This window comes from Lacerta agilis, chromosome 3, assembly GCF_009819535.1.
Source record: "Lacerta agilis isolate rLacAgi1 chromosome 3, rLacAgi1.pri, whole genome shotgun sequence".
Lineage (NCBI taxonomy): Eukaryota > Metazoa > Chordata > Lepidosauria > Squamata > Lacertidae > Lacerta > Lacerta agilis.
The window spans coordinates 117328574-117356380 of record NC_046314.1 but is presented as its reverse complement, the minus strand read 5'-3'; the positions used below and the strand labels follow the sequence as shown (position 1 = coordinate 117356380).

Below are 27807 nucleotides of genomic sequence, written 5' to 3'. Positions count from 1 at the left end.
TACCTCCTCCGGCCGGCTGATCTCGATCCCTTCCGGGCCAGTGATGCCCAGCTCCAGGGCTTCCCTGGCCCCCTGCAGGGAAAGGCAGAAGAGGGGGTCAGTCGGGGGGGGACAGGGGTCACCTTCTTCCTGCCCCCTTGCTGGTCCCTGCCTCTTTCTCTCCTCTCCCAGGGGAGGACAGCATATGTATCGGCCGATGGGATCAGCCCCTTCCACTGCCACCCCCTGGCTGCAGCCCTGCCGCGTCCCCCCTGCCCCCCAAGCAGCTCACCTCGGCCACCAGCTCTCCATTCTCGGCATGGACGCGGGCGATGGCGCCAATGTCCTTGCAGGCGTGGAAGACCTGGTAGAGCTCGCTGTCCCGCAGCATGTACAAGTCCTTGTAGGTCATGAACATCTGGAAAGAGTTGATGCCCTTCTCCCGCACCAGGGTCTCCATCTCCGCCTTCACCTGAGACAGAAGGGGCAGGACGGCATTTGCCCAAAGGTCTCACCTGCCCACCGACACCCCGGCAGCCGTGGAAATGCTGCGAGCCAAACGAACGCAGAGGGCCAAAGCCACAGGCCTTGAGATACTGAGATCATCTAATGTGCCCAAATCTAAGGCCCTGATGAACATAGGAAGATGAGCTAGGAGTCTCATATGGAAGTTGGTGCAAATCCTGAAAATTTCCAGACCTTCCTGTTTACAGTGGTATGTTTTTTTTTTTTTTTTTTTTTTTTTTTTTTTTTTATAAATCTTTATTGCTCTTTAAAAATATTCTTACATATCTCACATGTGTGAATGAGTATATACAAAGAAGGAAAAACAAACACAATCAAAACTTACATGCATCTACATTCAATATCTAAAAAAGAGAAGAGAAAAGAAAAGGAAAAAAGGGAAAGAAAAGGAAAAAGAAAAGAGGGAAAGGGAAGAAAAGAAAAGAAAAAAAAATGAGAAAGAAGAAAAAGAGAGAAAGGAGACCAAAGGCATAGTAAGGAGTCTCCAGTTGACATTACATGATTAAACTTCAAAAGATGTACTTCCACTGCATTAACAACGCTTCATTTTAAGTAAATTACCTTGTTATAGCTGTCATTTATACATATTCCACAATTTTTACAGATCTTCCAATCATCGCTTTATTAACTTTAATTCCTTTCCTTATTCTAAGCACAACCAGTATCTTCTGTTCGTATCTTGCTTCCCCAAATATTCATTTATATATTTCCATTGGTTTTTAATTGTTTCTTTTGAGGTACCTCTGATGTAATTCGTCAGCTTCGCAAGCTCCAGATACTCTACTATTTTACTGAGCCATTCGTCTTTTGATGGTAACTGATCTCCTTTCCAATATTTAGCCACCAGCGTTCTTGCGGCGGTTGTTACATATAAAAAAATATTTATTCTGTCTCTTGGTACTTCGTTAGTGATTATTCCCAATAGATATAGCTCTGGTTTTTTGCAATACGATGTTTTGATCAGCTTTTGCACCTCTTCGTGGATCAAATTCCAAAATTCTTTAATTTTGGGACAGGTCCACCAGATATGGAACAACGTCCCAGTCTGGTTTCTACATCTCCAACACTTGTTGTTATTGGATTTACTTATCTTGGCTGTTCTTTCTGGTGTTAAATACCATCTATGGTGTACCTTCATAAGGTTTTCTTTTATTTGATAAGAGGCGGTGAATTTGATATTTTTTGTCCAAAATTGGTTCCATTTGTCACTCTCTATTTCATGCCCGATATCTTTTTCCCATTTTATCATATTACTATTTTTTATATCTGAAGTCCTCTGTTCGCCTTTTAGTAATCTATATATTTTGGATAATATTTTTTGTTTACAAACAATTATTTCATCTATTCTTGTTTCTTTTTCCCCGAAACCTCTATTTTTTACATCTTTTTGGAATGTTGCTCTCAATTGAAGATATTCTAGCCAACTTATGTTTAAGAATCTTAAATCTGTATAATTTTTTAATTTCGGGTTTTCTTTCTGTTCTTCCACCAATTCCTTGTATATAGGCCATCTCCTTTTAGTCGTATTCTTGAAAGTTGAGGTGGCCTCCACCGGTGAGATACACCAGGGTGTTTTTTGCATTATTTTGATTTTAATTCTTTCCCAGACTTCAATCAGGGCTTTTCTTACCAGATGGTTATTGAACCTTCTATGCATTTTTAGTTTCTCGTAAAAAAGGTACCCGTGCCAGCCGTAGAGCTTGTCCCAGCCTTCCAATTCTAATGTTTCTTTGTTTTCTAATATAATCCAGTCCTTAATCCAGATCCACCCTGCAGCATCATAGTAAGTTAATAGATCCGGAACCCCGAAGCCGCCTACTTCCTGTTCACTTAACATAATTTCTTGTTTTATTCTCGCTTTTTTTCCCTGCCAAATAAAGTCTGCCAGATCTTTTTGGCAATTCTTTAGATACTTCGTCCCAATGATCACCGGTGCTATCTGAAAGAGGAATAGGATTTTTGGGAGTATCATCATTTTTATCATTGATACCCGTCCTAATAAAGATAACTTTAATTTCTGCCATTTTTTAAGTGATTCTTTGACATCTTTCCAAAGTCTGACGTAATTATTCTTAAATAAATTTGTATTATTGTTGGATATCCACAAACCTAAATATTTGGCTTTAGTTTCGATTTTTAATCCCGTTACTTCTTCTAATCTTTTTTTCTCCATTTCCCCCATATTTTTTGTTAATAATTTGGATTTTTCTTTGTTTAGCTTGAAGCCTGAATTCTTCCCAAATTCGTTAATTTTCTCTAATGCTTCTTGCAAACTTTCTGTCGGGGATTCCACTGTAATAATTACGTCATCTGCGTATGCTTTCACTTTATAATTATAATTTCCCACTTTTATTCCTTCAATTTTCTTGTCTTCTCTTAATGTATTTAGGAGAATTTCTAGTGTTATAATAAATAACAGTGGGGAGAGGGGGCAGCCTTGCCTAACGCCTCTCTCGATTTCAAAACCTTCCGACAGCTCATTGTTTATGATTAATCTTGCATGTTGTTTGTTATAAATACTCTTAATTCCATTCAAGAATTTCTCTCCAACTTTCCACTTCTCCAAATTTTTCACCATAAATTTCCAGGAAATGCTGTCGAAGGCTTTTTCGGCGTCCACCAGCAACATTGCAATTTTTTTGCTAGGGTTTAGTTCTGCATATTCCCATAAATTGATTATTGTTCTGGTGTTGTCTTTAATTTGTCTCTCGGGGAGGAAACCCGCTTGGTCTTTACCTATCACTCTTTTTAATAATCTCTTTAATCTATTTGCCAGCACCCCGGTAAAGATTTTATAGTCTATATTTAATAGCGATATCGGTCTGAAATTTTTTGTTAATTTCAGATCCGCACCTTGTTTAGGGATCAAAGTTATCAAGGCATCTTGCCAAGAATTAGGGATTCTCTTTTTTTGCAGAATCTCATCTAATATAACCTTTAGCTTTGGTGTTACTATCTCTTTGAATCTTTTGTAGTATATTACTGGAATTCCATCCGGGCCAGGGGATTTTCCTGTTTCCATTTTATTTATTACATCCTCAATCTCTTCTGTTCTAATTTCGGCATTTAACATACTATATTCCTCATCTTTAATTTCTGGCAATTCTTTCCCATTTAGGTAATCTTGCATTTCCCTTTCTTCCTCCCCCTTATCTTGATATAAATTTTTATAGTATCTCCAGAATTTTGCCTTAATTTGTTCCGGGTCTGTTAACTCCGCCTCTCCATCCATTATTTTATTTATCACCCTGTTAGCTTGTCTTTCTTTGGCTAGCCATGATAACATTCTCCCTGGTTTATTTGCCTGTTCAAAATATCTTTGTTTTGTCCAGAGAATCCTCCTTTCTACCTCTTTATTTATCATGTCCGAAAGATGAGATTGTAGATTCCTGATACTCGTTCTTAATTCTTCACTCTTCGGGTTTTTAACCAACTCCAATTCCTTATCTCTTATTTGCTTATTCATTCCTATAAAATTATTGTTCTTCTCCTTCCTAATTTCCTTCATCTGTTGAATCCCAAATCCCCTCATATACGCTTTACTGGTGTCCCAGATTACCATATTATCCGTTGTTTGATTTTCATTTAGTACAAAAAATTCCTTTAGTGTCTCTTTTGCTTTATTTACTCTTGCCTCATCCCTCCAAAGTTCTTCATTCATCCTCCATCTCCCACTTGTGCATTTCCTGAATTTCATCTCTATCGACACTGGATTATGATCGGAGATGGATTTATTTAAGATTTCCGTTTTTTCCACATTCAACATTAATTTTTTTGAAACCCAAATAGCGTCAATCCTCCCTCCAGATTTGTGTACTTCAGAATAGTGGGTGATGTCTTTAACATTTGGATTCTTAGTTCTCCAGGCATCGTATAAATTTAGATTGGTGACCAAATTGAAGAAAGATAAGGGGAGTTTACCGGAGTTGGATATTTTTTCCCTATCCGTTCTATCCAGGTCGATTGAGATAACACCATTCTGATCTCCCATAAATATCATATCTTCCCCTACAAAATCCCAAAGTTTTTCCTCTAAGTTCCTGTAGAACTCCTCTTTCCTGTTATTGGGAGCATAAAAACCAACCAAAACAATTTTTCCAACTTCTGAATGTATCTCTACAATTAATATTCTCCCTTCTTCATCTTTAAATAATAACTGAGGCTGTAACCCTGGATTGATGTACATTACTACACCTCTTTTTTTCTCTTCCCCCGCCGTTATAAATTCCTTTCCCAGTCTTGCGTTCTTTAAGACCCTTGTATGAATTTGAGAAATATGCGTTTCTTGTAGGCATATGATATCCCATTTTCTTTTTTTCAATATACATTCTACCCTATTCCTCTTTAGCTTGCTGTTTAAACCGTTTACATTCCATGAGACACATTTCAACATCGTAACTGTAATTCTATCTTTATTCACCGTTTATGTACTTAATGAGGAAAGCTCTAAAGAGGAAGAAAAGGAGGGAGAGAGAGGGAGGGAAATGTTAAAAGAAAGGGACAAAGAAAAAAGAGGGCGCAGAGAGAGAAAAGAGAGAAGAAGAAAAAAAAACAAAAAAAAAAAAACAAAAAACAAAGTCCACGACTTTGTTTGGAAGCAGGCAGCAATGGACATTGATGTAATTACTGCTCTGCTGCTTCAAGGAGGCCATGCTCCCTCTTGTCTAGCTGCCCCCCCCCACCTCAAGAGGCTCCCAATCATCTCCCTGGAGTTCTCCCCACATCATAATGTCTCCTGACTTTGGTTGCTTCCAGCTTTCCTCTGCAGACTGGTTCACTCACTCGAGTCACCTGGAACATGCTGCTCTGTGCCTGGATCTGTGAGGAGCCGGTCCTGCCTTTGGCCCTGCCAGCCGTGCAGGGAGGGAGCATAGGTTTGGAGCATCTTGCTCCAAACTGAACCTCCACCAATGGGAGGGGATAGGCTCTGGGGAGGGTCCTCTGGAGCAGAGAAGGGAAGGGGGGTCCTCTTCCAGAACTCTGCTCTTCATTCAGGCATGCCTTGTTCAAGAGGCATGTTTTGTTTCTGTATTCTGTGCAGGTTGTTGGCCTATGTTTGGTAATCTTAATAATACTTTTTTATTATATGCCACCCATCTGACTGGCTTGCCCCAGCCACTCTGGGCAGCTCCCAACAAAATATTAAAAACACAATAAAACATCAAACATTAACAACTTCCCTATACAGGGCTAAAAGTCAAATAGTTCTTTAATTCCTTGACATCTGATGGGATGGTGTTCCACAGGGCAGGTGCCACTACAGAAGAGAGAGGCTGCATCTGGGTGCCCCGAGCTGTGATGAAATGGTCCTGTGCAGGTAAGACCCAGGTGAGGGGGGTGGGTCTTCTCCCAGTGCCAGAAGCCAGGCAAGGCAGCCCCAAAGCCCACCAAAGAGGGGAATCTGGAGGGGGAGGAAGTGGCCAACCGCGGAGGGAAAGGAAAGGCCGTTACAGCTGTCAGGGGGCCGGGAGGAGGAAGGAGCTGAGCCACAAACACCCAAACAAGAGGCTAAGGAGGTCAAGCCACCCAGCTGGGTCTAATCCAGAATGACCAGCCGGCAGATGCTCCACGGCCCTCGAAGCAGCTTGAGGCCATGTGATGGACGGCAGGCACGCTTGAGACCCCTGGCCTTGGCCTTGAGATCCTGCTACGGCCCGGCAGTTGGCCTGAGGAAAATCTCCGCAGGCTGGAGCAGGTGGGGAGGGTGGTAGCTGGATGGCTGCAGAAGCACAGGCAGGAGGAGGCACAGCCGAGGGGCCATGGAGGTGGCACCTCTGGGGAAGGGGCGCTGCTCAGTGGCAAAGCCCCAGGCATCCTCCCCAAGGATGGCCTCTCCCGCCGGGGCTGCAGTGAGGGCACCAGAAAGGTCAGGCAGATGGACCCCCCCCCAGGAAGAAAGTTTGCAGTGTTGGGGCCTTTTTAGGTTAAAGGGGAGTTAAGAGGCAAAATTATGGCAGTTTATAAAAATACGGAATATGCAGAAATGGCAAAACATACCGGAAAAATAAGAAATCAAGAAAACAAACTTTTTATAAAGGAATAGAAATGGTTTATTGAAAATTTAATTGTAAACAGAAAAAGAACATTGGCAGGATTATTGTAATAACCTGTGGTTTCATAAGAGTATATATTTAGATGAATAAATGAACAAATTAAGTTAATTTGGATATGCAGAAGATATTAAAAATAAATTTAAGGAACCGCAGAAAGAGGGGGAAAGAAGTCAAGTTTTGAAATGTTAAAATGACTGCAAAGTTAGTGAAATGTATAAACCTGGAAATCATAAATAAAATTTATTTATTTTTAAAAAACGCATGGCACAGAGAAAAGGGAAGGGTTTTTCTCTTCTCCTGGCACCAGAATTTGTGGCATCAAATGAGGCCGAAAGTGGGAAGATTTGGGGTGGACAAAAGGAAGGACTTCTTAATGCAGTGCAAAGTTAATCTATGGAACTCCCTCTCACAGGAGGCCAGGATGGCCACCCACTTGGATAGCTTTGAAAGAGGATGAGACAAATTCATGGAGGAGGAGAGGGCTATCGATGGCTCCCGGCCAGGATGGCTCTGCCTCCACAGCTGGAGGCAGCAACGGATCTGAATGCCAGTTGCTGGAAACCACGGGAGAGGGAGGGGCTCTTGGGCTCAGGTCCTGCTTGCGGGTTTCCCATCCTGGGCATCTGGTTGGTCACTGTGAGAAGAGGATGCAGAATGTGATGGGCTTTTGGCCTGATCCAGCAGGCACTCCTTCCACTTTCGGAACCCTAAAGACCCGCTGCTGCCAGTCAAGGCAAAAGACCTCCTCATCCTGAGTCAGGGTGACCAACAAGCCCCTCCCCCCGTGCGCCCCTTCCCCTCTTACCTTTGGTGCCCACCAGGTGATGCCCATGTGCAGGGCGTAGTCGCAGCACACCTTGGGGTCAGCCAGGCTGCGGCACTTTTCGTAGGCGTCCAGGAGGGAGATGTCCTTGTCCGGAAGCACGTGCCCAATCACCATCGTGGTTCCCCCCACCAGGGCAGCCTGGGCACAGAGGCAAAGGGAGGCTGGTGAGAGTTGCCCCGGTGGAAACCCCAAAAGAGCTTCCAGAGCTGTGAACCACCAACACCCAACCCAGAGTTTGCAACCCCTGCAGCCTTTCTGGCGTGGAGGCCCTGGGACAGGAGCCAGCAGGGAGCATTTCTTGCTAATGCAAAGGGAAGGCGGTGTCCTCAGTTGACACCTGTGGGACACCAGCTAAGCCCCAAAGCTGCTTTTTTTGAGGGGGGCGGGAGGAGAGGGAGAAGCTGGCTGCCTTGCCTACATTCCCTCAAGGACCCTGCATGATGGTTCTGGGTTCCAAGGCCTTCACAATTTCAAGAGGAATCCAAGGCCGAGACCTCATGGGGGGCGGGGAGGTGGTTGGTGAGCAGAAGCAAAAGACCCCTTTCTTTTGCCCTGGTTGTGTTTGCCACAGGGCACTCAGGACTAAACACGCTTCCTCCCTGGGGTGCCCAAGCTGCCCCAACAGTTCTCCTGGGATGTCAGGAAAATGAAGAGGGGGAGAGAGAAACAACAGGCTGTGGGGGGGGGGCAGAAAAGAGACTTTTGCTCACAGCCTAAATTTAGGAGAATGGGCTCAGTGCTCAGAAACTGTTTTGAGCGCCAGGGCTTGAACCACGGCAAGCATGATGGGAGCCTGTGCAGAGTGCATTCCTACAACAGCAAGCCATCAACCCTTGCCCTCACAGGCACCCTGGTCTGCAGCACAGCGGCCACAGGAGGCTTGACCAAGACCCTCCAACTCTGCAGGTGGGGAAGATCTGAAGCTCCCCCCCCCCGCAAGGGCTGCTGGACTCCCCACACCCACCAACTGCAGCCAGGACAGCCAATGGCCAGGGATGGTGGGAGTTGCAGCTAAGCAACACAGATGTCTCCCCTGCCCCACATTCTCTTCTTGGGGGGGGGCACAGGTGGAGAGCACAGCTGCAACCCTAGACACACAGGAAGGAAGGAAGGAAGGAAGGAAGGAAGGAAGGAAGGAGCAAGTGCCTCACAGGATGATGAAGCATTTCTCCAGAGCATTATTTGAGAAGCCAGCACCTTCTTGTAAGTATTCAGAACACTGTTCATGGCAGAGGAGACAGTGGCGTCATGACTGGCTGTTTTTTGTATGCAGCTGTGACATAAACAGGTTGTTTTCAACATGGGGCATTCCATTAGTCAGAGGATTTCTCCTTGCATGATGGAATATTCTTCCCATCTCCAAACTGCCTAAATCTGTTCTCGAAGTTCCACCAACCCAAATGAGATTTGGGGGTGGTGCACGGCTGGAGAGGGGAGGAACCCCCTTGCACAAGAACTACCCTCGCACAAGCAGAAAAACTTAGTTGAACACCAGCCCACGTTTTTATTAGATCGTCAATCACTCCAGGGTGGCCCGCAGGAAGAAATTAAATAAACAAATATTGCATATCTTCCTGTTATTTCAATCCTGTTCCCTCTACCATAGCTCTGTTGGAACATGCTTTAAAAAAAAGAGCATTAGCAGGTTGCATCTTTTGGAAAGCCACTTTGGGTTTGCTTAGTAAAGAAAAAAAACAAAGAAACAAAGGGGGGAGTAGAAATTCTAAAAATAATTTCTTTAAAAATATGAGTAATCTGAGTCCAATTCCACCACCTTTTGGCTTGGTATTTTTTCAAAATGGGGGAAAAAAACCCTGCTCTTCTGTGGACTCTGATGCTTTTGCCTTGTGTCGAGCAAAGGAGCTAAGCACTTTCAGCACCAAAGGCCTGGACAGCTCCCACCAGTCCCCAAGATGACCGGCAGGCAGGCAGGCGGATGGGCAGGGATACAGCCCAGTCCGAGCAGGTGGGTGGCTGGGCAGCCGGATTCCCCCCCCTCCCCAGCAACTGGGACTTTTGACAGGGCTCCTCTTGAGCAAGGCGGAAGAAGATGACGCTGCTGCCTGGCCCGGGATGCCATGAGGAGCAGAATGGGGCCATGATGCAAGGGAGACCAGCCCCTGCCATGGGGTGACCTGACTCCTTCCCACACCTGCCCTGCAAATGGTACACCAGCAGCTGCCACCTGCTCAGCCAAGCTACCCCACTAAGAGGCCCCAACAGCTGCCAGGGAGGCTCCTGTCACTTCACATGCTCCCCACTGGTCAACATTTACAGTATATCCTTTCCCCTAGTTCTGCTGCACACTCGGGAAGGGAAAGGCCTCACTGCCCCCCACCCCTGGAAAAGGAATCATCGAGGGAGGGCAGCCGTCTACACACTCCTCTGCCCAGCGCAGACGGGACTCTGGAATCACATGGTTGTTGCTGACTAGGAATGCTCTGACTCTGCTTACAACATTTAGGCCTCACCCAAAGCAGGCCTGCCCCCTTGCCAAAGGGACAGGCCAGCATTGTCTTGGGGGGGGGGGAAGGGGCGAAGAAAGGGGACAGAAGCCAGATCTCACTAAGCACATGGCAAGGCCAGAGTTAGTCCTGGGTCAGAGGGAGATCTGGACTCCACAGAAGTGCATGTCTTGCACTGATGGATGCTGACACGCAAAATATCTGGAGGGCGCCAGGTTGGCAAAGGCTGCCCTTGGAGGCCTGAGAGGCTTGTATCTATTCACTCCTGCCCTGCGCAGAGCCAGGTGGCATGAAGCGGCATTGCAGCACCCCTGGTGACATTTGGATCGGCAATAACGGAGGTGCCTGTGGAAATAAATGCAGGGGGATGCTGGCTGCCAGAAATGTTCACAGCTGGCTTCCCAACTCCTGGGGCAGAGCTCACTGCTCATTTAAAGCAGAATCCCAGGAACTGTAGTTTGTCAAGGATGCAGGGAACTGTACGTCTGTGGGGGGGGAGGAACTACAGTTCCCAGGATATTGGGTGTGTGCGTGTCATGTGCTTTAAACGTGTGTTGGGTTTGCTTTAAATGGATGATGTGCAGAGGCGGAGGAAGGCTCCACATTACCCGAGGCGGCAAAACGAGGCACCCCTGGGGGCGGGGTGTCGTGACATCACATTGTGACGTCACGACGGAGTGCGCCTGTGCGAAAGGCTGCGCTGGTGCACTGCATCGGCGGGCCGCTGCTACTTCCGCAGCCCCCGCTTGCTCCGTCACCCCGGGAACAGCAGCGCTGCACAGACAGGGTGCCGGTCAGCGGGGCTCCCCTTGGGGAGTGGCCGCCGCTTGTCACCCCCCCTCCCCTGGTACCCGGGCCATACGGCCCCACCGCCCCACCTAGCGACGCCCCTGATGATGTAGACCTGCCTCATGTCTCATCCATTCCGCAGATCTCAAGTTTCCCCAGAAATTGTCTTACTCTAAGAGAACACACACACACAGGTCAACTGTGGGACACCCCATCAATGTCCAAGACCAGACCTCCCACTGGGCACCCCCCCCCCACCACACAACCAAGAGAGGAGGAGGAGGACTACCTTGGTGCCATGGTAGAAGTCATCCACGCAGGTGGCGTTCATGAAGGTCTGGTGGAAGTGGGTGCTGGTATCGATGCCCCCCGGGATCACCAGCTTGCCGGTGGCATCGATGACCTTGGCTCCGCCGGGGATCATGAGCTCACGGCCCACCTGCTGGATGATGCCGTTCTCAATGTAGACGTCAGCCTCCAGGGTGCAGTCGTCGTTCACCACCTTCCCCCCCTTGATGAGGATCCGCATCGTGGCAGCGTTGGCGAGCATGGCTCTGGCAAAGGAGGACAGGGCAAAGGAAGTCAGGAGCCGCGGACGCCTGGGCCATGGCTGCTCCCTCCACAGATCCCAGGCCAGCCATTTAACAGGCTCATGCCATACACAGGCATCAGTGAACTAAAATGGACAGGAATGGGCGAATTCAGTTCGGATGACTATCATATCTACTACTGTGGGCAGGAATCCCGTAAAAGAAATGGAGTGGCCCTCATAGTCAACAAAAGAGTGGCGAAAGCTGTACTGGGATGCAACTTCAAAAATGATAGAATGATCTCGATACGAATCCAAGGCAGTCCTTTTAACATCACAGTAATCCAAGTTTATGCACCAACTACCAGTGCTGAAGAAACCGAAATTGATCAATTCTATGAAGACTTACAACACCTTATAGAAATGACACCAAAGAAGGATGTTCTTCTCATTATAGGGGATTGGAATGCTAAAGTAGGGAGTCAAGAGATAAAAGGAACAACTGGCAAGTTTGGCCTTGGAGTTCAAAATGAAGCAGGGCAAAGGCTAATAGAGTTCTGTCAAGAGAACAAGCTGGTCATCACAAACACTCTTTTCCAACAACACAAGAGACGACTCTACACATGGACATCACCAGATGGGCAACATCGAAATCAGATTGATTATATTCTCTGCAGCCAAAGATGGAGAAGCTCTATACACTCAGCAAAAACAAGACCTGGAGCTGACTGTGGCTCAGATCATCAGCTTCTTATAGCAAAATTCCAGCTTAAACTGAAGAAAGTAGGAAAAACCACTGGGCCAGTAAGATTCAATCTAAATCAAATTCCTTATGAATACACAGTTGAAGTGAAAAACAGGTTCAAGGATTTAGATTTGGTGGATAGAGTACCTGAAGAACTGTGGATGGAGGCTCATAACATTATACAGGAGACAGCAACGAAAACCATCCCAATGAAAAAGAAATGCAAGAAAGCAAAGTGGCTGACCAATGAGGCCTTACAAATAGCGGGGGAGAGAAGACAAGCAAAATGCGAAGGAGATCGTGAAAGATACAGGAAATTGAATGCAGATTTCCAAAGAATAGCAAGGAGAGACAAGAGGGCCTTTCTAAACGAGCAATGCAAAGAAATAGAGGAAAATAACAGAATGGGAAAAACCAGAGATTTATTCAATAAAATTGGAGATATGAAAGGAACATTTCGTACAAAGATTACCACAATTAAGGACAAAAGTGGAAAGGACCTAACAGAAGCAGAAGACATCAAGAAGAGGTGGCAAGAATACACAGAGGAATTATACCAGAAAGATATGGAGGTCTCATACACCCCAGGAAATGTGGTTGCTGACCTTGAGCCAGACATCCTGGAGAGTGAAGTCAAATGGGCCTTAGAAAGCCTTGCTAACAACAAGGCCAGTGGAAGTGATGATATTCCAGCTGAACTATTTAAAATTTTAAAAGAGGATGCTGTTAAGGTGCTGCACTCAATATGCCAGCAAGTTTGGAAAACTCAGCAGTGGCCAGAGGATTGGAGAAGATCAGTCTACATCCCAATCCCAAAGAAGGGCAGTGCCAAAGAATGCTCCAACTACCGCACAATTGCACTCATTTCACACGCTAGCAAGGTTATGCTTAAAATTCTACAAGGCAGGCTTAAGCAGTATGTGGACCGAGAACTCCCAGAAGTGCAAGCTGGATTTCGAAGGGGCAGAGGAACCAGAGACCAAATTGCAAACATGCGCTGGATTATGGAGAAAGCCAGAGAGTTCCAGAAAAACATCTACTTCTGCTTCATTGATTATGCAAAAGCATTTGACTGTGTCGACCACAGCAAACTATGGCAAGTTCTTAAAGAAATGGGAGTGCCGGATCACCTCATTTGCCTCCTGAGAAATCTCTATGTGGGACAAGAAGCTACAGTTAGAACTGGATATGGAACAACTGATTGGTTCAAAATTGGGAAAGGAGTACGACAAGGCTGTATATTGTCTCCCTGCTTATTTAACTTATATGCAGAATACATCATGCGAAAGGCTGGACTGGATGAATCCCCAACCGGAATTAAGATTGCCGGAAAAAATATCAACAACCTCAGATATGCTGATGATACTACCTTGATGGCAGAAAGTGAGGAAGAATTGAAGAACCTTTTAATGAGGGTGAAAGAAGAGAGCGCAAAATATGGTCTGAAGCTCAACATCAAAAAAACTAAGATCATGGCCACTGGTCCCATCACCTCCTGGCAAATAGAAGGGGAAGAAATGGAGGCAGTGAGAGATTTCACTTTCTTGGGTTCCATGATCACTGCAGATGGTGACAGCAGTCACGAAATCAGAAGACGCCTGCTTCTTGGGAGAAAAGCAATGACAAACCTAGACAGCATCTTAAAAAGCAAAGACATCACCTTGCCGACAAAGGTCCGTATAGTTAAAGCTATGGTTTTCCCAGTAGTAATGTACGGAAGTGAGAGCTGGACCATAAAGAAGGCTGATCGCCGTAGAATTGATGCTTTTGAATTATGGTGCTGGAGGAGACTCTTGAGAGTCCCGTGGACTGCAAGAAGATCAAACCTATCCATTCTCAAAGAAATCAGCCCTGAGTACTCACTAGAAGGACAGATCCTGAAGTTGAGGCTCCAGTACTTTGGCCACCTCATGAGAAGAGAAGAATCCCTAGAAAAGACCCTGATGTTGGGAAAGATGGAGGGCACAAGGAGAAGGGGACGACAAAGGACGAGATGGTTGGACAGTGTTCTTGAAGCTACTAACATGAGTTTGGCCAAACTGCGAGAGGCAGTGAAGGATAGGCGTGCCTGGCGTACTCTGGTCCATGGGGTCACGAAGAGTCGGACACGACTGAACGACTGAACAACAACAACAACAGCCATACATAGCCCTCTCCTCATCCATGAATCTGCCTAATCCTCTTTTGAGGCCATCTAGGTTGGTGGCCATCATTGCTTCCTGTGGGAGGGAGTTCCACAGTTTAACTTATGCCCAGAAGCCACACTGCCCAGAGATCGCATCCAAGGAGACACCTGAGGGTCAGAGACACTGCAATTCAGAAAAGGTGGCCAGGTAAGACACAGCACAGGCTGCTCCAGACCAGCTCCTCAGGCTCAGAGAACACCCCAGCTGGAGGACATGGAGCCAGATCCACCCAGTTTGTTGCACTGGTTGACGCAAGTGCAAGGAGTCCTGCTAGTACAGTGTGACCTCCTCTCCCGAAATCTGCTTGGGGGGGGGGCAGGAGAACCCCCAGAGCTGGAGGTAAGAGAGGTCGTTCTGTCTGGTGGAAAGCAGAAGTGCTTTTGCTGACGGAACAACTGCCTTCGCACTTCATGGAATTCCACCCATCGTCCGGGACGAGGGTATCTCCGCACCTTCTCTGAGAATGTGGCTCAGCCTCCGAGGCCTTTCTTGTGGCCCACCTACCCTGCAGCCAGTCCTACCAGGAGGGAAAGTGAGGCAATAGCCTCTGGCAGCTGCTTTTAAGTGCCCCCAAAAGGCAGCCTATTGTTACTTCCGATTATCGCCAGGGAGGGAGGGAGGGAGGCATACGTGGGCACCAAAATAATTTGGCTGCAGACTATGAGTGCCTTGACCAGGAGAGGGATGGGGGCAGCAGGTGCTACTCTGCCTCAGGCAGCGAAACGTCTTGGGCTGGCCCTGCAAATCTGGTGCACGGCTTGCAGGTGGATCAGCGTTCGAGATTCACCAGGTTCCAGGGGCTTTTTGCCCCCGGCTATCGACCACTTGCAACCAAGTGAAGATGCCCGCATGCCAGGGTGGCGCCTGATGTCTCCCCCATCTGGAGGTGCCTGTTTGGGGATCCTTGGCCCATGCCTGTTTTCACACACGAGAAACACATCCTGTAGAATTCCATCCATTATATTTGAATTTCAGGAACCAAAAAGTCGTATTGAAAAAACTTTCAAGCCTGCTGGCCCCCAAGTGGCAACCAGGCATTCTGTTTTGGTGAGCCATTTGGTTTAAGGAGCCATTTGGAGCCTTGCTTATATATTTGAGCTTCTAACACTGGGAAGGATGGTTCCTAGGTGGAGGACAAGTCTCTCAAGGGCTACTTGCCCCAACAGCTGTGCTCTCCCTCCACTGTCTGAGGCAGCCATTGCCTCTGAACACCAGTTGATGGCAATGATGGGGGGGGGGGGCGGGACTGCTGCTGCACTCAGGTCCTGCTTATGGGCATTGTGTCAGTCCCTGTGGGAAGAGGAGCTGGACTAGATGGTCCCCCTTTGGCCTGATCCTGCTGCTGCTGCTGCTGGGCTCTTCTCTTGGCCCAGATACCATCTGAGCTGCCATGGAGGTTCAGGGAGAATCTGGTTGTTTGCTGTCAGAAGAGGAGGCTGCACTTGGCAAGGCCTTTGCTCTGCAGAGCCCTTCTTGACTGCCAGAGCCTCTGCCTCCTTCTCGGCTGCTCCTGGCAGCTCTGCCATCCTACCGACAATATGCCCTTAAGATCCTGCAGCTGCCTGATCCTCTCCCCACCCCCACATATCTGCAAACATCCTCCATTCCTCTTTGGCAGCTGGAAGAAATATATATTTAAAAAAAACAACAGCAGCAAGACTGGCACAGCAAAGGGGGTCTCTGCTCCACTCCCCTGGAAAGCCCTTCCTTTTGCAGCAATTCAGCAACCTCCTCCGCCTCCCTGGCATCCCGTTGCATAAAAGAGGCCCCCTGCACACGGCCTCCCTTGGCGGCAAACGCAGCCCCTCCATCCAGCATCAGAAGCTTCCATTTGCCATGAAATCTGCGCAGTCAGACCTGCCAGCTGCCAGCTCAGAGGCTCCCAGACAGACCACCAGCTCCTATTGTGTGAGAGAGGCGGATCGAAAGAAAAGGGGGAGGGAGGGGTCTCCGGGAATCAAACAAAACCTGCATTCCCACAAGCTGGAGCTGGACCCAAAACCTGGAGGAGAGGGAGGCAAGTTCCCTTTTGATGGCTGCATGGTTGCAAATAGGGTCTACTCTGAAGCTGCAATTGCAGGCGAGCAGAGGCCGAGGTCCTTGGGAGAGCAAGCCTTGCCTGGTGCTTGCAGGAGAGGGAAGCTTGTTGCACCAGGATCCCCCACAGCTTGGAACTGGCAGGCTAGGTATAGGGCCCAAGGCACAGTCAACTGGGGACCAGTCCGTGGGCTGACACTACCTGCCCCACCAGCCAGCCCTCAGGTCTGCAGCTGCTCACACCTTTATCCAAGCCTTGATAGGGAATGAGGAAACCAGCCGGGTCTGTAGGGTCTGTAGGACTGAGGCCTCGGTACTGGGTACTCAGGTGCAGTATCAGAGCAGACCTGAAGCTTGGGGAGGGAGAGTTTGTGGGATGTAAACACAGAGCAGCCAAACCCAACACTGCTAGAGTGGACATGAAGGTAACTCAGTCCTCCAGGCTTAACTTCCTGTTTACCTGGACTGAGTTACAGGAACCAGAAGTAGGTGTGGTCTTACCTGGGAACAAGATCCCAAAGATCACTCTCCATTTTGCCTCGTCTTTTGAACAAGCAGGATGCAGGAGAGGTGAAGCCTTTTCCCCTATGGAAGCAGCTTCACCACATGTAAATAGATTTATCTAAGCTTATGTGCCTCTTTGAGCCTGCACTGTATCTCATAGACGATGACTGTAAGTAAACTTTTATATCTTATAATCAGTACTGTATTGTGTCTTTACTTTTAAGAGGGAAGAAGGGGAATATACCAGGAATATCTATTTCTTATAGAGGCTTTAGCAAGCCTATGCAACTGTTTTCTGCTGTGTTTTAAAAGGGAATGGAACTCTGCTAAGTTTGGAGCTTGCTCACACAAGCTGGGATGATATATATAAAATAATATATACTCATCCACACTCCTAAACATTCCCACAGAGTTGCTGTGGCCCATAGATACCCCATCTCACTCATGTAGCTATGCAATGTGGCCTCCTCTCTCTTAGCAGGTGGGAGGGGAAACGGAAGCCTTGAACATCAGGGCAGGGCATTGGCAGGGTGTTGGACTAGATGATCCTTGGGGGTCCCTCCCAACTCTTGCGCAGTGTGGGGAGAGCACCAGGCAGACCCAGAATACTCTACAGGAACACTCAGAATGGGGCAGGCACCACACAAGGCCAGCAGTCCTGCCCACCACAATCTTTATGCAGGATGAGGTGTGTTGTAGAATTCAGCCAGCATCTGGTTTTCAAAGATTTAGGAAGCTCAAAGGCACCCACAGATTATTCACGCAGTTGTCAAAGCAGAATTGGAGACAACTCAGAAGCTAACAGGCCCATGCCTCCCTTCCTCAGCTAGAGGGGTAGGACTGCCTTCCACCAGCGACACCCTCTGCCAATCATCCAGACCAGTGCGGACACAAGCAGGAAAGGGGCCTGCAGAGCATCAAAGCCACAGTCTCCAAGTGAGACCACCTGTCTCATAGTGGATTCTGCAGCTCGACTTTCCCACGCCACTCGCTAAGATGAGGCCCAGCAGCTCACAGAAGGGGCTTGCTGGTTTTACTCATTTACTTAACAAACTGTATAGATCGCTTGATGGATGTAAATCCTCTAAGCGCCTAAAAGCCAAAGAACCCTGCCCTGCCCACCCAGGAAGGGGCTTACGTGGGCCAGGGCAATTTGGTGCTGCCACACATCTGGAATTTCCCGGATATACCCGGAACACTGCAGTCGGAAGCTGCGTCCCGGCAGAAATTGGCAAAATATCCAGGAAAATCTGGACGTATGGCAGCCAATGTCGATAGTGTTGTTTTTGCCAATTTTCCTTAAAAAAATAAGCGCAAAATTGTTAGCAACTTTTGTGTCTGGATTTTCACTATTTGAAAAATGGCCACCCGACCATAGGAGGAGAGATGGAGAAAACAAGTAATTGTGGCCCAGAACAACTGCAGCCAGCAGCTGTGGACCTGACTGCGCCCCCCCCCCGACCTGAGGCCAGCCCCCTCTCCCCCCTTGCAGCAGCTGAGCATGCCGCAGTGCCAGTCAGCAGGGAGAGGGCAGAGCACCCTCTGCACAGAGTCCATTGAGCTCCAACTTGTAAGAAACACCCCCCAGCTAAGGCCTGAGGCAGCAGAGCAGGATGCCACCTTGTTGAGCAGCACAGCTTCCCTGGCCAGGCCCTGCAGCCTCTCAGACCCAAGAGGCCACCAAATGTACATTCGCCACACCCTTATGGCCAGCCTTCCCTTTGAAGGATGACCCCTTCTCTTCCTGGGGCCCTGGCAGCCAGCCTAATAAATGATAATAGCAGCAGCAACAACAACCAACCTTCACCCCAAGGTCCCAGGGCAGGTGACAACAATTACACCACACTGAGAACAACAACTGAATGTTTAAAAAAAATAATCTGGCATGCCACATAAGCCAGCTTCTAGGTTCCTTTAAAAAAAAAGACATTGAAATCAGAAGATTCTCAAGGCCCCACATTCCTGGGAACCAAATGCAAGGTGCTGTGGGGACCCACAGATCCGAAAACGGCTTGGCTGCTTCCTCCTCCTCTTCATGCCTTTCCTGTCCTTCCGTCCCCCAGCCCCACTGCACAACTCCGCAGCACCCTCCACCTGCACACTCCTTCCCCTCACTGTCAGGAGTTTGCAGGGGAGTCCTTTTAAACACACAAGCCCAGGGCTCAGCGTCCCTTCAGCACCCAGGTGACACAGAACACCACCCACCATTTGCTGGGATCGGTAAATGCTGGCCATTGTCCACCCCAGGAAAGAGAAACAACTGGGAGAGAGAGGGGGGGGGAGAGAGAAGCCTTTGTGTCTTGGGAGGGTATAACAGTCACTGGCTTTGTCCCATCCCCATTGTTCAAGCCCCCTCCCCATGACCCGCTGCATCCACCCTGCAAGGGACACACTCTCAAGCAGCACCTTTAGGGGCTCCAGGAGGAAGGACGGAATGGGGAGGAGACTTTGCAAAGTCACGGAGGGTGCTGAGCACAATGTTCAGAGGGCGGGCAAAGCAGACCCAGACCCACTCCCTCAGACTGTGCAGTGCTGAGGCTCAAAGCAGCAGAAGAGGGCAGCTCTTTGCATCCGTCCCAAAGTCAGCTGCAGCCGCTGCCCCCACCATAACTGGCAAGGGCAGGAGTCTCTTCTCAACAAGGCTCCCCAACTCCTCCTTAGGACACAGTGGGGGGAACAGAGGCTCCCCCCTGTGTATTGCCTCAAAAGGCCACAAAGGATCCAGGACTGTGCAGCTGCCTACAGCAGCCCAGAGAGAGGAGGGAAAGCAAGATCAGACCCAGAGCACCCTGGGGCCACATGCAGACCCTCCTGTGGAGAGCCTGGGACCCCTTCCACTTGCCAAGACCCCCCAACTCTTTCCCAAGGCTGCCTGATACACTGCTGCAGCACAGATGAAAGCAGGTCCCTTTTAACAAGGAACGCCGGGGGAAAGCTTAATGAGCAAACGGGGCTGGTGCAGATGCCATGCAATGACACATCGGAGGAGTGCCTGAGACACCCCCCCCCTCCGTTCTTTGTTTTGAAGTCCTTGCAGGGAGCGCTGACAGCTTGCTGAAGATGAGAGTCATTTCAGGGAGACATCTGAGGATCCAGAGGCAGGCAAGCAAGCGCCTTGCATGGCACAACACAGCAACAGCAGAAGGAGCAGCGGCTGCTTTAGAGATTGGCAATTTCTAGCAGTAATTGTGGAACACGGAGAACCTGAGAGGAGCCTGTCTGCCTGCTGGATCAGGCCAAAGGCCCCCCTCCTCACAGTGGCCAACCAGACACCCCCAAGCAGGACTCAAGTGCAAGAGCAACACTCCCCCCTCCTGTGGTTTCCAGCAGCTGGCAGTCAGAAGCATGACCCCCCCCCCAGGGACCCAGCTGACCCTGGAACAGAGAGTAGCCCCAAGAGCTGCCTCTGCTCAACTCCTCCCCTCAAAAATTTGCCTAGGCTGCTGAGTCACATGACTCAGACCATGGAACATGGGAGTTTTCTTTCCAAAAACGCTTCCCCTCCTTTCTGTTGCTGCCCGAGGCTTTGGGGTAGAGATACGAAGCCCCCGGGAAAACACTGGGATAATGCAACCATGACCCCAACTTTTCTGCTTTTTTCTTTCACGTTTCTACTTTGGGGAGAGGCTTCCCAGCCACTGACCAGCCAGTTATAAAAACTCGAGGCAACTCATAGATGGGCAACGGCCCCCATTTAGGCAAAGCCGGTTTAATCGTGAAGGTTGAAGGGCAGCAGTCCCCACACTGGAAGCAAGGGCAAGAGGGAAGCGCAAGGAATAATCAGGCATGGAGGATCAGTGGAATGGTGGGTGCTGATTCTGGGTCTCAATAAGCAGGAGGTTCATGCCCACTTGAGGAAGCCTGAGACGAGCGTCTCCTTCTGCAGCTGTGAGTCACTCGGGCCAGAGGCTGATGAGGAAGTCCATCAGCGTCTCCATGCCCAGAACGCTCTCACTGCGCCACAGCCGGTCCAGCTTCTTCAGCCACACCTTGGCTGACACAGTGGCGCAGCAGGAGGAGGCCGCTGACGAGAAAGGGGGTGGCTAGTCAAGTCCCCCAGGCAGGGAGGAGAGGCTGTGATGAAGATGCTGAGGAAGCCCCAGCAGCCTGGATCAGCTCACAGCCGGCGACTCGGAGCTGCGCCTGGGTGCTCCGGGCCTCTCCCACTCTTGTCTACTAGCAAGTCTCTAATTTTGCTTGCCTAGTTGGCGGCAAAATTTCATCAGCTGAGACTCCAGAGCAGCGCATCTTTCTTTCCAGTTTAGAGTTCCCTCTGGACCACGGACTCCTGGCCCAAAACCAACAAGGCCAAATGCACCAGAGACAAATGTGAAGCCCTGCATTTAGGTTCAAAGCCAAATCAAATCCAAGGGAGAGACCTGACTTGGCAGCACCTTGTGTGCGGGGCGGGGGGGGGGGGTTGAGCAGATCTTAAGCTGGATTGGGGCCACCAGTGTGATTCAGTTGCAAAGAAAAGCTAATGCAGCTTCTCAAGTGTCCTTAACAGGAGCGCAATGTCCAGATCACAGGCAGCAACAGTCCCACTCTCTCCTGGACAGGCCTGTGACAATTCTGGGTGCCACATTTTAAGGAAGACCTGGACAAACTGGAAAAACGTGTCCAGAAAAATACAATGAAGACGACAAGCGGCCTGGAGCCCTAGTCCTGTGTTTTCCTTGGAGGAGAAAAGCTTAAGGGGAGGCATGATAATATCCCACCAAACATCACAACTTCTTCAGCGTCAAAAAGGTAGGAGGCGACCCAAGCCGGCTGAATCACCAGAGGCAAAGATGGTCCTGCCTTGGAGGAGAAGACACCAGCCCCTTGCAAGGGGTAATAATACCCTCCCCAAAGATACCCAAAGAATCCCTCCCCTCCAGGAAAAGATTTGCTTTAGCCGCATCTCCCTGCTGCCCTTCTGGCTAAAGGCCTTTGCAGCAGCAGCAGCAGCAGCAGCCCCTCTCGTGCAACAAAGGAAGACTGTTCAGGGAGCCAGGCCAGCGCAGCCGAGTGTCTGCTCTGCATCACAGGAGCACTTGGAGAGATTCCCTGCCTGAAATCCTGAACAGCCTCTGCCGGTCAGTGCTGCCTACATCTCATCAGTGTCTGTGCCAGCTTAGGTGCCCTGCCCAGGGTGTGGCACCCTCAATGGGAAAAGTGACAGGCTGACAGCACAGATCCCTCCTGCTGGGAATCCCAAGACCAACCTCCAAGGGGCTGCTGCTCCGGGCATAGGGACCTGGGACGTCCCCCACCCACCAGACTGGGCTACAGACCGAAGTGTCTTGGTTGGAAAAGGGAGTGGAATCAGCCCCTCAACACCACCACTCTCACCCCAACTGTGACCCACTTGACAAGAGTTGGCACTGACTGGAGGCCTCTTGCTTGCACTGTGTTCCCAGTGAGCAAGGGAAACTGTCCCTTTCCCCTTCAGAAACCAGCTTCAGTCACCTGGAATTGTGTTGAAGTCAACCAGGTTTCCTCCCAATTCCCGCCAGCCCCAGCAAGCACGGCCATTATGGGAGTTCTTGTCCAAAGTGCCCAGAGGGCACGTGGTGGGCAAAGGTCAGCCTGAACATGGAAAGCTATTGAGGGAGACAGGAGCCCCACTCGTCCATCTGAAGGGCAGGCAGAAGATCGCCTTGCCCTGGTACCTCTGGAGAGGAAGAAAGGCAGGAGCAGGAGGAAACCCCCTGCAGCGGGCAATTCTTCTGATTTCATGAGATGCTTCTCAGAAGAAAGCAATAAAGCTGAACAGAATGATGGCCTGGAGTTCATATGATCTTATTGTTTCAATAAATTAAAGGCAGCCTTTGACTGAGAGGCTGGATAGACAGAGTCTATGCCCTGCCTGCCTGCCTCCCACCCACCTTCCCCGCAGTGCTGTGGCACCTTGAAAACTAGAAAATTTACGGTGGCATCAGTCCACAAAAGCTGATGCCATAATTAATCTGTTGGTCTTTAAGCTCCCGCAGTGTTATTTGTGGCTTTAATAAAAAGTGGGAATTTGTATTTCCAATGATTGACTGGTATTTCCCACACAGTATGGTTTGCCACTTCAGATTATAACTTGGAGCTACTACTCAGAGTCCAGAATCCCAACCCTGAGCTGAAGCAAGACTTGCAGGTCCCTGGATTTGTTTTGTCAATGAGGCAAAGGCCTTGCCAGAGAAGGCCAGGGCATTAAGAGAGGGGCCGCAGCGGCTGAGCACTTGACACAGAATGTCCTGGGCACAATCCCCAGTTGCTTCCCTGCCCCAGACTCCAGAGAGCTGGGAAGCAGGATGGGGGTGCAGTTTCTCAAGGAGAACTGGGCGGTTTGAGCACCAGCAGATCCGTGTGCAGGAATGGTTTGTTTGGACTGGAGGGAAGGTGGCTTTTGGGACCAGAATCCAGACCACCCACACTTGGTATTCTAGTTGCACCACCTCGCTTGGGGCTAAAGGGAGGGGGGCATGGCCTCAAAAAGAGGGGCTGTGGAGGCCAAAGAGCCTCCAGCCCCCACCAGTCACCCTGACCTCCACTTGAGCCAAATATGGAGGACCAACAGTCCACTGGGCAGGTCCTCCAGGCCCAAGCTTCACCCAAGAGTCACCTGGCACTTAGGAAACTACAGACATCAGAGGCTGAAGTTCAAGCTCCTGGGCTGGGGCAAGAGCCCCTGACTGCCAACATGCTGCCCAAAGAGCTTCTTCACGGAATCATAGAATTGTAGAGTTGAAGGGGCCCCCAAAGGGTCATCTAGTCTAACCCCCTGAAATGCAGGAATCACAGAACCCCTGAGAGATGGCCACCCTGCCTTTGTTTCAAAACCTTCAAGGAAGGAGAGTCCACCACCTTCTGATGTTATCCGCTCCATTGTCAGAAAGTTCTTCCTAATGTTTACTCAGAATCTCCTTTCTTTTCATTTGGATCCATTGCTTTGGGTTACATGCTGCGGAGCAGGAAACAAGCTATGGTGTCACTTGGCACCTCATTCCCTAGTATGGAAGGAGGCCGCAGTCCAAGGGGAATCTGGGCCAAAGAACCACGACAATGAGCCTCTCCCTCCGTGGCTCCAACAGGGAGCCCCAGAAGACCCTGACACTGCACAGGAGGCAGCTGGACCCATGAACCATCAGTGCATCTGGAGGTCAGTAGTATCAAAGCCTCAGGAGCTTCAACAGGCTCCAAGTGCCCCAAAGAGGACCCAGCCCCATCCTTGCACCAAGGTAGCAGCTCTCATGCTTAAGGAAAGCTCCAAGGGCATCAGGCTCAAGGGAGAAGAGGGATCAGCCCACCTTTCCCAGCCTCTCTGGCCAATTCCAACCTCTAAGCCTAAATGCTACGCTCCCAGCCAAGAGTTCAGACCTTCCAGTGTGCACAGCTGTCAACTTTCCCTTTTTTTTGCAATGGGAAATAGTGCTGGAATAAGGGAATTTCCCGCAAAAAAGGGAAAGTTGACAGCTATGCAGTGTAGCACATGCACACACCCTGCAGAGGCTCAAGAAAGTGGAAGAAGTCAGAAACGAAATTAAAAAAAATCCTTCCAGTAGCACCTTAAGAGACCAACTAAGTTTGGTATTGGTATGAGCCTTCGTGTGCATGCACACTTCTTCAGATACCACGAAAGCTCATACCAATAACAAACTTAGTTGGGTCTCTAAGGTGCTACTGGAAGGAATTTTTTTTTCTACTATGGCAGACCAACACGGCTACCTACCTGTAACTGGAAGAAATCACACACCCTTCTCAACCCCAAGTGCTCACAAGCAATGCACCAGATTACAACAAAACAGAAATTCTCAAAGATGCCACACTTTTCATTTGCCTCCCACGCTGATCCAGGGAGATGGCTGATCCAGGTTTTTTCAACCCTCTGTATTTCATGATGCTTTGAAAATTGAAGAACTGTAGAGGAATAGAATGATCAAAGGAGCATGTTACACTCCCGAGCAGATAAACAGTCTGAAAACCAACCCCTGGCAGCTCTCTATTTTTATACTGAGAAAAGCAGCAAAAACAAGATAAATAAAGACCATCCGATATGCTGATGAAGGTCTTTGCCAACCTGGCAACCTCTCAATAAAATCACAGAATAGTGGAGTTGGAAGGGACTCTCAGGGTCATTTAGTCCAACCCCTGCAGTGCAGGACTCTCCACTAAAGCATCCATGACAGATGGCCAGCCGACCTCTGCTTAAAAACCTCCAAGGAAGGAGAGTCCACCACCTCCCAAAGGAATCCATTCCACTGTCGAACAGTTCTTCCTGGTGTTTAGTCAGAATCTCCTTTCTTGTTACTTGAATCCATTGGTTCAGGTTCTACCCTCCAGAGCAGGAGAAAACAAGATTGTTCCCTCTTCCATGTGACAGCCTTTTGAGATATTTGAAGATGGCTTTCATATCTTCTCTCAGTCTTTTTTTCAGGCTCCTTCAATCGTTCCTCATAAGGCTTGATCTTCTTGGTCACCCTCCTCTGCATACATTCCAGCTTGTCAACAACTATTTTAAATTACAGCACCCAGAACTGGACACAGTATTCCAGGTGTGGCCTGACCAGAGCGGAATACAGTGGTACTATTACTTCCCTTGATCTAGATGCTATACTCCTATTGATGCAGCCCAGAATTGCATTGGCTTTTCCTCTTTTTTTGCTGAAGGAGTATTTCCACCCCCATTGTTCAGCCTGGACACTGAAGTCCAGCACCCAGGACCTTCTTGTGGTTCCCTCATTGCAAGAACACCCACCCTGCAGAACACCCTCCTGGCAAATGTCAACGAATTGAACAGCTATATCATTTTTTGCAAAGTCTGAAGGCAGTTCTGTTTTGGGAAGCTTTTAATGTTTGGTCTCCCCCCCCCCCACAGTATTTTTGTTGGAAGCTGCCCAGAGTGGCTGGGGCAACACAGTCAGGTGGGCAGGGTATAAGAAATATAAGGCGGTATATAAATTCAATAAATAATAATCATCATCATCATCACACTCTCGGCTTGTGTTAAGCTTGGGATCTACTAAGACCCCAGGATCCTTTTCAGGTGTACTGTACTACTAATAAGCCAAGTGTCCCCCACCAGTGCAGCTGGTTCTTCCTGCCCAAGTGCAGAGAACCTGACATTTGTCCCTGTTTAAATTCATTTTCTTAGTTTGGGCCCAGTTCTCCTATCTGATAAGGTCATTTTTGAATTCTGATTCTGCTTTCTGCAGCATTAGCTACCCCTCCCAATTTGGTGTCATCTGCAAATTGGATGAGTATCCCCTCAATTCCTTCATCCAAGACGTTGAACAACAACGGGCCCAGGACAGAACCCTGCGGCACCCCAATTGTCACTTTTTCCCAGGATGAGGAGGAACCAGATGCTTGGACTCCAACTCCCATCAGCCCCAGGGAGCAGCAGCACAAATCATCTGGAAGGCACAGGTTAGCAACGGCAGAGCTAAACTAAGTCAATGGGAAAGGCATTCTCAGCCCCCCTTAGCCGGCATCTGCCTAGTATTCCCAGGAACACTGAAGAGAAATCAGAAGGCAGAAGTGCAGGCAAAAGCAAGCAGAAGTTGACACCAGTCTGGTTGCGAAGAGGCAGGGCACAGAAGTCTAGGACACTGGCTCACGGCAGCCTCCCCTCTACCATACAACCAGGCCGCTGACTGTCATGGACAGCCTTTGCCTTAGAGGCCACAGAATGCCCAGAATTGCTTGTTAGAAACAATAAGCAATACTTGGGTGGATTCAAGATCCCTGGGAGAGAGGCTGGGCTCTCGAGTCGCAGCAGGAAGTGAATGTTCATTACATCCCCATCCATCAGGGAGGGCAGGCTCAGAGCCCCAGTCTTGCTCCCCACCATCCCAGCCCATCCTCTTCCTCCTTCTCCATCCCTCTCGATGGGAGTGGCCCATCGTCATCTTCCAACCAGGGTTGGAAACACAGCTATATAAGCTAAGCGCCAAATGGCACCGTAAATCTACATTACGGTTGCCACAACAGAGTGTCTATTTGCTATGGGGTTGGACTAGATGACCCGTGGGGTCCATTCCTGCGCTACAATTCTACGATTCTATGACCTCAACTACATTGCTTGACTCCAGCTTGTTCTTACAACAATGCACTTGTCTCAGTTTGCAAGAAGGAGAAACACACACACAGTGGAAATGGAAATAACTATGGACTAAGGCAGAGGTTTTTAAACTGTGGTCGCCAACCTGATGCCCAGAAATCTCCACTTAGTCGCAACTGGACCCACGTCAGTAGCAAAACGCGGCTGGCAAATATCGAGCACTGCTTCCCACCAGAAAAAGGCTTCTCCACACCCCTCCTGTCTTCAGCCTTTCGCACTGCTACTGGGGGGGGGGGGCTCCCTGTCCTGCGTTTATTTTGCAGGGGACCTTCCACACAGAGAAGCATTGTACTTTCCCCAGAGTGTGGAAGCTGGCGGCCAAACAGCCATTGTTTGCTGCTCCGCACCCCTCCCCCAGCACAGGCCAACCTGACTCAAGGTTTTGTTTGCTTCTGACAGGCAGCTAGTGTCCCAGTCCCATCGCCAAGCAACACGGAGGGAGGGCCAGGACCCCCGGCAGAGCCCTGGGCTGGAATGCCAACAGGGACACCGCTCCCCAGCCGACCTTCTGACCTTCTTCAGACCCTTAGGATTGGGTGGTCCTTTGGCCAGCCCTACAGGAGGGAAAGCTGGGCAGAGGATGGCACTTTCACCTATAGCTTGGCAGGGAAAAATGTTTCCAATTCCTGAGCATCATTTGCAAGCTTCAAAGCATGGGGGGGAAATAGACACACTGATTTTTTTCTGACAAAAGCCACGTGGCATTTAGCATTAGCTGAAAAATTAACTCATAAATTATGTGCTGCCAAAGGCTCAGAGGACCCACATTTGGTGCTGTTGGATGGGATTTTATCTTATAGCTCAACAAATGTAGACAGCCAGGACTCCCCCTCCACAGCACTACCTGAAATTTGGCTTTCCTAATGGTCTTCAAGTACTTTACCAACCTAATTTTAAGTCTCTCCTGTATTTACCGTGAAGCTTTTTGTACTTCTATTATTTCCATTGCATTCATTTGCTTGCTTTACTTCAATCAAATCTCTAACTACTAAGAAATAAGAATAATAATAATAATAAACCAGAACAAAAAACGGCAGGATCTGCCTACAGCTTTTTCTTCAATGAAGCAGCCAGAG

The 27807-nt window shown here is 49.0% G+C and overlaps 1 protein-coding gene across 3 annotated transcripts in view; it reads right to left on the bottom strand.

The window, feature by feature from the left end:
- DPYSL5 (dihydropyrimidinase like 5) overlaps positions 1-27807 on the bottom strand; it is a 41181-nt gene that overhangs the window by 11661 nt on the left and 1713 nt on the right. For 2 of the 3 annotated variants that reach the window (XM_033145254.1, XM_033145255.1), the window contains exons 2-5: positions 10927-11191; positions 7363-7521; positions 272-451; positions 4-72 (exon numbers count right to left, since the gene is read on the bottom strand). In XM_033145254.1, the coding sequence (XP_033001145.1) occupies positions 4-72; positions 272-451; positions 7363-7521; positions 10927-11187 (669 nt within the window). In that variant the 5' untranslated portion in view covers positions 11188-11191. Of the gene's footprint in view, positions 1-3; positions 73-271; positions 452-7362; positions 7522-10926; positions 11192-27807 lie in introns of those variants that run through there. The other variant, XM_033145253.1, reaches the window with a different exon arrangement.